Source organism: Anopheles gambiae, chromosome 2 (genome assembly GCF_943734735.2).
Source record: "Anopheles gambiae chromosome 2, idAnoGambNW_F1_1, whole genome shotgun sequence".
NCBI lineage: Eukaryota > Metazoa > Arthropoda > Insecta > Diptera > Culicidae > Anopheles > Anopheles gambiae.
Window position 1 is genome coordinate 67,948,171 of NC_064601.1, and position 12,509 is coordinate 67,960,679.

At 42.3% G+C, this 12,509-nt stretch overlaps 1 protein-coding gene across 13 annotated transcripts in view; it reads right to left on the bottom strand.

Annotated features, from left to right (window-relative positions):
• The window catches only part of LOC1275086 (band 7 protein AGAP004871), a 51,000-nt gene that overhangs the window by 12,766 nt on the left and 25,725 nt on the right, over window positions 1-12,509 (bottom strand). For 2 of the 13 annotated variants that reach the window (XM_061642817.1, XM_061642809.1), the window contains exons 1-2: window positions 11,176-11,326; window positions 9,616-10,864 (exon numbers count right to left, since the gene is read on the bottom strand). The exons of 3 other annotated variants lie outside the window; for them this stretch is intronic. In XM_061642817.1, coding sequence (XP_061498801.1) covers window positions 9,616-9,646 — 31 coding nt within the window. In that variant the 5' untranslated portion in view covers window positions 9,647-10,864; window positions 11,176-11,326. Of the gene's footprint in view, window positions 1-9,615; window positions 10,865-11,175; window positions 11,327-12,509 lie in introns of those variants that run through there. 8 more of the 13 variants (XM_061642818.1, XM_061642816.1, XM_061642812.1 and 5 more) reach the window with 7 other exon arrangements.

Sequence of the window (12,509 nt, forward strand, 5' to 3'; positions counted from 1 at the left end):
TGCTAGTGCTAGAGTTTTCAGATTTTGGTGAATGAGTGTAGCAATCTCAAATTGTATAAATTTAATTCGTTTTGCTTTCTATAAACTGAACGTTACTGAAATACTGGTTTATCTTCTAAACCTAGTCATCATTTAAACCATTTAAACCAGTTAGAGTTGTACAACTATGATATCATATAAAACCTAATCATGATCGACCAAGTTTTTTAATTTTAATTTATAAATGCTTAAAAGTTTACCATTTTAGGAATATTAAATCCTTTTAAAAACGATACTTTTGTCGCCTTGCCTATACCATTTGGATAACTGTAATCGATCTTTTTTGGAAACATACTCCGACATTCGTATGTTACGTTCCATAGAAAAGCTAAGCGCAAGACACAACTCTACGCAGTTTCATTGAAAAGGTAAATAAATTGCATTGCATGGTAACAAAAGGATTTCTTTTCCCATATCCATCCCTTGCCATCGCTCCACTTGCCAGATCATATAAGAAGCACATTTAAGAATCTGTTCCTTGGCCGGTCGAACCATGCGACAGGATACGACAGTTCCCTTGAAAAGCATAAAAAAGCTCAAGGCTTTCAGTGCTTCATTGTAAGCGATCGGCACGGTTCAGCGCATGAAAAAGGAATCGTCGTATGTTTCGTCGTTTCCACTGAATAAAAGCGATTTCTTTTGTTGCTGAAACAGTTTCGCATGATCTAAGAGTGGTTGGTGCTTCACAAAATTGGAGCAAACACGGGCCACCAAGTACTGTGCTGGAACATGCTAAACCCCCAAACCGCACTCAAACATTCATACAGATACGAGGTACACTGGTACGTTCTCTCAATCTCGCATATAGTATGTCCAAATAAATGGTAAAGTATATGGCATACGGAGATGGAACAGACCACCATTTTTCTATCTTTGCAAATCCAAAGATCCTTTCGGTGTGAGCTGACGAGTACAATCGTAAATACATATCTCGTTTGAGGAAGAATTTGATTCCCATGCTAGAAATACCATCCCGCGGTTCACATCATTTCAGTTCGTTTAACAAACGTCTATTCATGCTTACAGTGACCAAGTGTATCAAAAAGTGTATCTTGATGAAGCTGTGCGTGGTAAGGATTGAAGCAATTGGACACGATGTTGTTTTTCATTGTCAAATGTAAATATTTGAATTGAATTTGTACCACACAACAATACCTAACGCAATCTTCGGCACTTTAAAGCTTGAGCAAAACTGATTTGGAAGTGTGACATAAAAAATACAAAGAAACACCTTAATGCTAAACAAGCCGAGCAAAGTTACGGAACATTTGTCTTGTCTAAGAGAGAAAACAAATGAAAGATTGGAACAGTTTCTTACACTTTATTGTCTGTATGATTACAGCAAACAAAGAAACTGTTACATTTCCTATAAAATACTCGGTGTGCAGGAAATAATTGAACATAACAAAACACATAGAGGACCTTCGAGCAAAAACTGTCTGAACCAATTCTGAAACGGTTCAATGGACAACATTTGTTGTTTTTCACACCACATCACACCACCTTGAAATAAAAACCAAAATCAAGGTTCTTATGATATTCCTAATGATGGTTGTGGTTAAACGGTCGGGAGAGTTGCTACCAACATAGATTACGTAAATGAAGACGCAATTAAAATGATATTACCCATGGAAATGGTCGTCACACCGTTTGCGTCCGTTTGAACCGGCGTGCCAGCTATAAAGCCTTCCTCTGTCGGTACCATCGTTGACAACATTCGGTAGTGCTCTCAAGCTGAGGCTCTCAGGTCCATCCATCGATCGACTTTGGGACATTTGTTTCCCCCACGTCCTGGTACGGGCACACAATCGCAACGGACCGAACGTAACGGCGATGAGGGAAATTAATAGGATTCTCAAAATCACCGCCCAACAACGCTCTTGTGGGATTCCTTCCTAGCTAGCAAAGGTTTCGCCAAATTCCGTCTGCGCTAGAGATTGTCTTTGGGTTCGCACTAGAAGGGCACTAGAAGCCTAATTAGACGGATCGAGCAGAAGCAGTGCTACGGAAATCTGAATAACGAGAGACACTTTTGGCCATCGTTAGAAAGGATGGCGGTGTTAGATCGACACGACGCGATAATGAGACACATTAGGTTTGTATGTCAGTGTGTTTGGTCTCTACTGCCATGGCTGAGGGTAGCGAATGATGAATGGTATGTACTTTTGGCTAAGCATTTCCCATTTCGCTGAAACATCCTGCATATACTCTTGGGCAATGGGAGGCAAAATTTTGAGTTACAAATGTGTCTGTAAGACAACGCCAATTAGAGATAAGAAAGCATGCAGGCTCAGAACGTCAAGTAGTTATGCGTGCTAAGCGTGTAAATTGTTTAGGGAATTTTGAAACCTTTTCTTTGAAACATAATTACATTGAAAAGATCTCTCGCTCTCTCGGCAAAATATCCTTTAACAAAATATTATTAAAATATATGATATATATTTCCCGTTGTTCAACATTTACTGTTGAAGCATTTATCGACCTATTTTGAAATTGACCTAATAATAGATTGGTTTTGTTCCAGGAGTTCCGTTTTTATTCCACAATTACAATAGACTCGACGTGCGTGACATACTCATTTAGCAGGTTTGAAAGCTCATGTAGTCACAGGATAACACACCGAACGAAGCCGAACTAATGGCTAACCATTATTTATATCCCTTCACTAGCGTAAAAATGACTTTCACACGATAAGAGCATGTCAGATGTTGTATTGCCACATCGCTCTGCACCGTACAGAAAGTGCACAGCGTTGACCACGTGCCGGTAATTATACGTTATGTGCCAGTATTCCACAGATACATACTACCAGTAGTGATGGAGTGATTGAGATCGAAAGACATCAATTAATTTACTGTCGCCAGTAAGTCTCGTGTCGTGTCCTTCGAACTACAACATACCTCCTTTTGGATCGTTTCATTTTCTCGTTTCAGGCCCGCAGCCTATGGCACCCGATGGCACATTTTCAAAATCAAAGCAAATGGTCTAGCAGTGCCCGAACCACAGTACAGTATACAGTTCCAGTGACGCTCAATAACGATGTATAACGAGCGCTGATGCTTTTCGCGATCATTCATAATCATTGGCACAGCATGGTTGCTTCTGGCTGCTTGCGGTTGCTTTCATAACACTTCATGTACGGCTGGGTGTGGCTGTGTATGGCGATTGTTGCGGTATGTTGGGCTTGCACCGCAACCGTAATCGCACCGGAATAACCTTCACAAAGGACCGGAATCTACCGGAAAATGCCTCCCAGCTAGGGATATCTCAATGTCCTAAAGCGGAACCATTACTACCACATGCCACGATGTGATCCATCAAATTGGACTACTTTCTTAATACAAGCCCGACTAACAACCCCTTTTGCGATGGCTCTGTGTGCACCAAACGAAGCGAGCGAAGCGTAGATTTCCATTCATCATCAACAGAGCACTACCGGAACTGCTTCTCCTTCTTCTCCTTGTGCTGTGAAATTTTGTGAGAAGAAACGGAAAGCTCATTTTTCTTCGCCCATTTCCCGCCCGTTTACGAGTGAAAGTACGCTTTTCATACGCAGCAGCAAGAACACTCTCCCATCTCGATTTGTTCCATCTCGTTATCCCAGGGCTCCCACCATGCCATGGGCAGCGATAAATCTCTTGGCTGCTGATGAGGAAAATTTAAAATTTTGACATTGTAATTGGTGAAACTTTCATGATTTATGTGCGATGTGTGCACAAGAAGTATTGCTCAGCCACTCGGCAGCCTTTATTTAGAATCGTTTGCCTCGCCGGTTTACTGTTTAGGTTTATGTGCACCCATTAATCAGGTTGGGGTACAGGAGTTGTTGCTTTTTTTGCTGAGTAGTACAATTCCTTACCACAGACACACGGCTCCTGGACGGTTAGAGAGGGGTAGTTTTCACCGGACCGGTTTTACGACGATCGGTTAATATGCGCCCAACTTTTGAGCAACTGCTTTTTGGTCTGTATGACGCGTACATGCACGCGGCCGAAGTTGCCAAATTGGGGTAATTAAGGAGATTTGAATTAATTACTGGCTAGCAGTGGAAAAACCATGCCCACATACAAATGGGCGTCGCAACATTGGACCAGCAAAGGCTGGCCTGTCCGTTGCCTGAACCGCCTTCATCGTCATCATCATCAGAAGAAAGCGCTTGATGAAGACAAAACGGTACGGTATCGCTCTGCATTTCGTCGGTCCCACTTTTCGACTCGTTCACTTAGTCAGGACTCATGGTGATGGGGATAATTTAATTAAAGTATGCCTCTCTGCCCTGGTAAAGTGTAGCATTGCGGCACCAACGGCTGGGCTTGCGATGCACCAACCGTTTCCAGGACGCTTTATTTCAGTACAGGCGGACTGACAAAGCCTGACGTTTTCGTAGGGTTCTACATGACGAAATTTGTCGGACTTTGTCGCGGGTCTAAGACGAAGTGAGACAATATTAATGATATAGTACTACATTTAAGCCCGAGAATGTCAATCATCAATGGAAGATATACAATTAGTAGCATCAAGGGAAGATATACAATTAGCAGCATCATGGAGTATTGGGGAAACATTTCATTAGCTATAACAGAGCAATACATCTTTTAACAATTTTAGAGTGTCGTCCAAAAAACAAAGCATTAACTTGGGCACACTTGAAGTAAAACCACATATAAACATTGAAAGTAAAATCAGTTTCCTACTAACAGCAAATACAATTTGAGCTGTGGTTTGGCTGGGCTTGGAAAGAAATATCTCTTCTTTGTGCAAATCTTTCTAAAATCCGGAAATACATCCTCACTCGTGCAAAAACAGATAGAGTGAAAAAATGTCACGTTTTCTATTACATTGGTATGTGACTCACAATATGCTCCCTACACGTGTTACTGCAATACAAGGCACACGTAACACAAAATATGCTTCCTACTCTACTCGTGTGTTCTTGTAAAGAGGATTTGCTCGTCAGGCATGATCAATCGTAAGCCTATTTTGGCGTTTATATAATATGGCAAGGGATTTATGGCAGGTGATCATATGAATATTGAAAGCGCACAAGCAACGACGGAATATAACAAGCCATTCGTTTGTATCCAAAAAAGGAACATTTATCGGAATACTACCGCGCCACCGCTACCTGTATTGTACAGTGACAACCACATGCGTGTCTGTATCCTGCAATTACGATCACCTTGACTACTGTGACGCCAAAACACAGAACGCTGACATCACATCAATAATTGTCCTGGTCCAATCAGGACGGCCGCCATTTCATCAAGCATTCAAATGGCTTTCAAATATGACTCATCATACCCCTATTGCCCCCGGGGCAATGCCCGTGCTACGTTCTCGTCAGTGACAGTCAGTACGGTGTTCGCGTTGGTTATCGGTACACATTTCGGAACCAAAACCCACACACACCAACGAGCAGTCATTACGCCAGCATGGATCGAGCGATTTTCTTCGACCGCAAATGATTGGATTTTACGGTACCGCTGGTAATAAATTGCCTTCATTCGTTTGGCTTGCCCACTTTTAATTGAATTGAACGATCCAACGGCAATGCGCTGAAAATTGAGCATTTTATCGTAATTTTTTTTTCTACAGTCCATCTACCGCGCTGCGCCCATTTCACCCACCACAATGGTTTCATCTCGATTCAATTCGATTGTGGAAATGCTGGTCCACCAATGCTGGTATTTAGATTTGCCGCCTAGATTCATCAATCGGGCTACATTCGGGAATTGAGAACGATTTATTTGCAAAATTTTATTTCTTTCCAATGTCGGGTGGACTCCGAGTGGGCCATAAATATTCCCGTCCCTTTGACCACTAACTTTGTGTGCCCCTGTAAATGATGTGGTAAGTAAACAAACGACTTTATTTGCCAAACCACTTTACCAATTGCTCTTTGCTTCAATTTATCGCAATCAGCAAAAGCGTATTTGAGGTTTAAAGGGAGTGAAATAATCCAATTCCCAATAGCAGTGTAAAATATTTAATCAAACGTAGTCTTTTCCGATATGAAGCTTTTTCCGCATAATTGACAGGACTGTGGTGATACATTAAATCAGTACATAAGAACACTCGTTTGTAGAAAAAGGTTATCTGCGTTTAGTCGATTAAAACTTCTAATATATGACTATTTGCATTCTTTTATGCAACAATGGAGGTTTTACAATGGCACAATATGTAAGTAATTTTTCAACATTGTCCGTTCGGCCTTTTTAATCCTTCCGCAAGCTCTCAATCGACGGTTCCCTTGTCAGTCCTGAAACAATTAGCATTTTTTAAGTGGTTTGCTTTCTTGTGACCTTTTACCGAAACATCGAACATGGTTTCATCACATCCAAAACGTGCTGTCTTTATCGTGACGATATATCCATAGGAAGCACCGAAGTGTATAGCGTTTAAAGTTTCTTTTCCTGAATGCTTATCGCATCGCATATCGCACATTTGCTCGGTCAGTTACGTTGAGTGTTGGTGCTAGATACTCCACACCATATTGCAACCTGCCAAATCAACGTCCACGATAGCTTGAGCGACGGGAGCACCGTTGTGGATGGGTACAACACTTGTAAAACCATCACCCACATCTACCGACCCTATTCCAAACCACTTGCATCGACACATAAGTGGCAGGTGTCGAGAACTTTTCGAACATTATTGGAACTACCTTTTCGCGATGCGACTACCTTTCACTTGATCGGTCGATCAGCCACTAGGACACGAAGCTCTTCTGGTGAAATTTTCAGAACATATTTCAACGTGTACTCCCAAACACTTTGCATCGCATTTTGGAGAATACTCTGTGTGAATCGCTAGCCACAGTTAGCTATCCGGACAAGGGGAAAACCAATATTGTAGACAGCACCATTAACACGGACTGACAAATGTACGATGTATAGAAAATTTCCTTTCGATCTATATCACTGGCAAAACCGACCTTGAGGTTGTGGCTACGACCACATACAAGGTTTCACTTCCAAATTCGTTTGATTATCTTATTCTTCTTTTCTTTTACGTGATCATGCTTCTGTAATAGTTTAATACCTCGCATCCGAATAGTATGTTCAGTCAGTTGATGAGCGGAAACCGTCCGTTTGGGCATCGATTCTATCGGCCTTGCATTCATCGAATAGGCCCTCCGTAGGACAGTCTAATTTTTTGGTATGCTGTAGATCAACTAAAAAACTTTTTAGTTTTTATTTTATCAGCACGTAATCCAACTAAACGATTATTAAATAGATTACACTAATTCATTGCTGGTTTTTCTTATGTAATTCTCTTGACTTTTTCTTCATGCTTACATGAAAAACAGAGAGACAAGAGCTGCTATTAAACGGAACAAATTGGGTTCCAGAAGTTGCCATGTCATTACAGCTCGTGGCCTTTTTAGGGCTTTGTCTTTCCAGGGTCACTAATCATGCAGTCGAAAGTTTTCCTTTTTAACCAACTCAACAAAAACAGGAAATCTTCGTACCTTGTCAACGATTCAGCAAAAAATGAATTAACTGTCCTTTGCTGACTCTGCACAATTTATCAAAGCGTGACAATAATGCGTCGTGGCTTAACAAAAATCATTAACATGTACAAAGTGACGGTGTGGCAACCCATGTGTCATAGTTTAGAATTTTGCAACCAAGCTATCGTGATGATAAAATGCAATACAATAACTACTTAGCGATAAATCACTATCGAGTGTTCGCTCTGACTGACCTTCTTATAACAGCAACGTTGGAATCCAGCCAAGGCCGAAGACCGAAGCTGGCGAAGGTACAGGGAATTTATTACTCGGCCTATGGCATTGCCATGCGACAGGAGCAAACGGTTCGGTGGCCAAGCCAAGCATCCCGAGTAGCACCAATGCGAAAGGTCAGGACGAATTTCTGCACGATGACGCCACTGCAATAGGGGTCGCATCGCAGGCAACGTCACCAAACGACCAGTCCACAGCCAGCCACCAGGCAAACGCACCGACGACTGGTGTTGAAGTAGGTCAGTTTAGCTGTGACCATTTAGCAATGCCAATGACGGCATGATTGAGCAAACTTTAAAGGATAATTTATTTTATAAAACGTGCCGTCCGCATACAATCGCAAACCAGCAGAAGGTCTTGACGCCCGCTTGAAGGTCCTTCTTTGACTAACAAACTGGCACATCTTTCCTTGGCAGAATATTTCAAAGAAAATAAAACCCGAAAACTGCAGGCAATAAATGCATCCAAGCGTGTTCAAAAAGTAATCGAGCTGTGGGATGCTGGAATGCATCAACGCTACACAAAAGAGAGACTCTGTTTCGGAGTTCGGTCGGTAAAGCGAACCATTTCCATAGAACATGAGCTGAGGATTTGATTGAAAATTTTCCTCTCATCTCACCACCGCTCTCATCACCTGATACGATGGCAAGCCTTTGTTCTAGCGATGTAAGCTCTACCACACTGTATCAGGCATCGCTTAAGCTTCACCTTTCACCAAACTGTCGATGTTGAGCTTGCACATCAACTAGAGACGGGCGGGATCGATCTATTTTCTTATCGCAGAGTTTCCACTGGATTATAAACTGTACTTTCATCAAATGCTCATCAATCACTTCTGAACCCCTTTCAGCACCGACCGACACCGTGTCACACAGAGGTGACATTCGTTTTTATATAAATAGGTACCCCTTTTTCACATTTTCCTCCTGCACCCTCCGTCACCCCGTTGCCGAGATGCTCGTCACTCGTCCTCCAAAACGTGTCATTTTTGATCGAGTATCCACTCTTGTTACAGGAAGCCTTCACTCACGCTCACTAGAAACAGTATCCAGTGCTCTATCAACTGCTAGTAGGCGAAGTCTCTTGTTTCCTGTTGCACTCGTTGCGCCTACTTGTGTGCTTGCCGCTCTGTGCAGTCATTCTAGTGCTTTACGTTGCTGGGCACATGTGACGTGGCCTAGAAACGGGAATGAAGCTGCTGAAAACCGACAACAGGCTGGGAAGACTTCACTTCCGTCTGACCTGCTGCAGTCTATCATCACTCTCTGATGAAAGCCGGTAGAAATTGTGCAGTGTATTTGTCTTGTAAGTGTATATCAGTAGGTGTAAGAGAGACAAGTGTGCATGGATGTGATGGATAAATGGATTGGATGCGACCGTGTCTCGGACAGCGGGAATGTCACTAGCAGGTTAGATTAATATTTGCAAACAAAAATCAAAACTTTTTTTGTTGGTCGTTGTCTTGCCAGTAGGATGTGTAGAGAACATCTGGGCACCATCACATTCAATCGATTGTCAACGCAGTGCAAGTAGTGCGACGTGACTGTACTACACAAAAATGAAACTCCACCATCTGTTTCCTCCACTGATGGTGCATCGAACATCGTACTTTAATGAAATCGTGCAAGCGATCGGTGCAAACGTTCAATAGTGTACTGGTTTGCGAACTTTTTTTTCGGGAATTGGGTTTTTCTGCAACTATTGACCATTTTGCACCGCGATGCTGGTGGGAACTAGGACACAGGACACGGTGTAAATGGGATGTGCACACAGGACATACACATGTGGCTGTTCGATTCCAAACGCTCAAACCACCCGTTCGTCCCTACCTTCCACTATGACAGCACTGTCTTCAGGCATATTTCCGTTTATCAGTGTGATGTGGCCAAGCTTTCCTCCCCCGTTGGTAGTCGTCGTGATGGCGGATTTTGTTCTACGTCTTCCGTAGAAACCTGGGCAAACACTTTACAAGAGAACCGCTCGACTCGGTCGGCTGCTTTGAATTTACAAGCAATTATCCCGGCAGGGATCAAACACTGCAGTGCCGTATTTTGCTTCCCGTTCGAACCTTCACCGTGGCTCGACGCTTTCGACCGTCACTGTCGAAAGGATACTTTATTTAACGATATTACTACGCTGTGCTCAAACGTTCGCAAGTTGCGTCGTGTGGTTTGGCGTGGAGGTCAGTACTTGGAAACAATTTGCCGCGAAATCAATATTCTATAAACATGCATCATTTCGCAGGCACACAGGCTTTTCACTGGGCATGATTACACGCGTCAGCATACAAAGAGCTCACATATATACAGAGGTACGGACAAATACACACACACACGCACACACACACTCTTCAGAACGCACACATACACGAAAAAAAGGTTGAGAAAGAACGCTTCTAGCGTGTGCCTTTCTACCTTTGCAATTTCTCTGCAGACTTAATCCCACAGCTACCGTTATTGATCACGATTCATTCGAACGGGGACCGAAATTTGCGAGATTGGAAAACCACAAGTACCTGCTGGCACAGTATTTCTGGCCTAAGTGTACGAAGTCACCTAGGGCGAAACACGTAATTTGCTGGATAGAGGATTTGCAAATAACACCTGCATAACAGCACTGCTTACATACGGGATTGTTTAGCGACAATGGTAGGATATGATTCACAATGCTTCTCTTATCGATTCTTACGATAAAAAGACGGTTATACTACCAACATATTGATTTCTTCTGGAGACGCAATGGACGGCACAAATGACACAGTTAATTTAAACACTGACTAAATAACAAACACACAACATTCCGACACACATGTTACTGGGAACTAATGATAGCCTCCTCAGTTACTGGCACTTATTACGCAAATGCTTCTTCAAATCTCAACCCTCGGGGACTACAACACATCATTTCCCTGTGGACCAACGGTGCGCTACTACACGCTGCAGATGAAAAGTTTTGAAAAGTTTAATAACTCCCTCGAATACAGCTCGCTACGGGTAAGCTCATTGCAGCGAAGGGAAGTTCATCATGAACCTTTTCCGGGGCTCGCCGAGCTGATTTTTGCTTTCACAAGGTATCTTACTGTAACAAGGCGAGAAAATAATACTGCCACATACAAACAAGCTCTGGCAACACACAAAGAGCACAAAGAACACCAAAGCGCGAGGATAACGAATTTGAACGGAAATGAAACCTGGCCCGGATGTGAGCTGATGCTGCAGCCAGGATACACGCAATAGTATGCTTTATGTGAGAGGGGCAACAAACACAAGACAAACAAGCAAACCGACACTAGGACTGGAACCGCATCACTTTATGTTTATATTATTAGGCTTTCTTATTTTTTATATTTGTTTAAGCTTATAAATTGAATTTCCCGTGTAACTAGGTACCGTATTTCATGCGTCACAATGCGGATCGAACACGCTCGTTATCAACTCGTGGATGCTTAACGTACAGCTTCCAGCCAGCACAGGCTCGACCAACGAAAATTTCGACCACTCGCTAGCAGACGCACAACCAAACTAAACTTCCAGCAAATGTGAGGGAAAGCTTGTGGACCGAACGGCATGGTTCGAATTTCAATTGTTACCCTTCGCCCCAAGTAAACTCCTGCTCCCTAGCCGAAATACGAAACGGGAGAAAACCTTGCAAGAGATTGGTGAGAGCGTTTGAGAGCATGGAAAAAGCTTCCTGCTTCTCCTGGGAAAAGCTCTCCACTGCCACATAACCTGCCTAGTTGAGAGAGAACGGTAAAACAAGCTGGGAAGCTTTTAGGTGGCTCAACAGTGTTTTTCACGCGAGCACAGTTACCGGGATCGAAAGCTCTGAATCAAACTGAACAAAGGATTTCTATTCTGCAGAGCTTTTCGAAACATCTTTACGAAGCTCTCTCATCTCCAAATCTAGGGGAAGTGGCACGAAGAGAACGAATCAGTATCAGTAGACTCTCGTACCTTGCGAAACTGTATCTCTCTGCCCGTCCTCTGTGGTTCAAATTATTACTAGTTGTTTAGTAAATGTGAACCGTCCTTTTTTTGCATGCAGCCTTTACTATTAAAAGCAGCTGCTATCTTTCCCTCTCTAAAAGGACTCTGTTGCGTTTGCTTTCAATAACAAAAGCTTTTGGTGTTTTGTTTTGTGCGAAGGGAAAGCATGCCTTGGATTATGAACCAATAGTCTCTTAAGTAAAGGAAATAAAGTAAGTAAAGGTGTTTGGTATAATTGTATGCAAACTCTTATCAATTTGTATGGTATTTTTTCAAAAGGAATATGTACATACTATACGCGGCACAAATGTGCTTATTTAGTGTAAATGGTAAAGTGAATTAAACTATAGATACTGAATAATAAGTAAGTCATTGCTATTAGAACACGAGCTAAGCGTTACTTCCTGACTATTATTAAAATAAAAATAATCACATCAATGACGCACATGCCTATCCTTTTATTAGTAGATCAATTTGTTGACATCAATTGTTTCTCAATTCAAATTGGTTACCACGTACAAAAGAATGAGTTGTGTGAATCATTATTTCATAATTTTACATTTCTAACCGTACGTTCTGATTGGTTGCTAATGGCCTACCAAAGGTCATTTCAACAAAGTGACCACATGCTATTATCATGCAATAGACCACCAATTTGGAATATTCAAAGGACAACGACCTGCTTGACAGTTTGTACGGTAGGCAGTTTGGTAACGCCCGACGAGGTCAAATTGTTT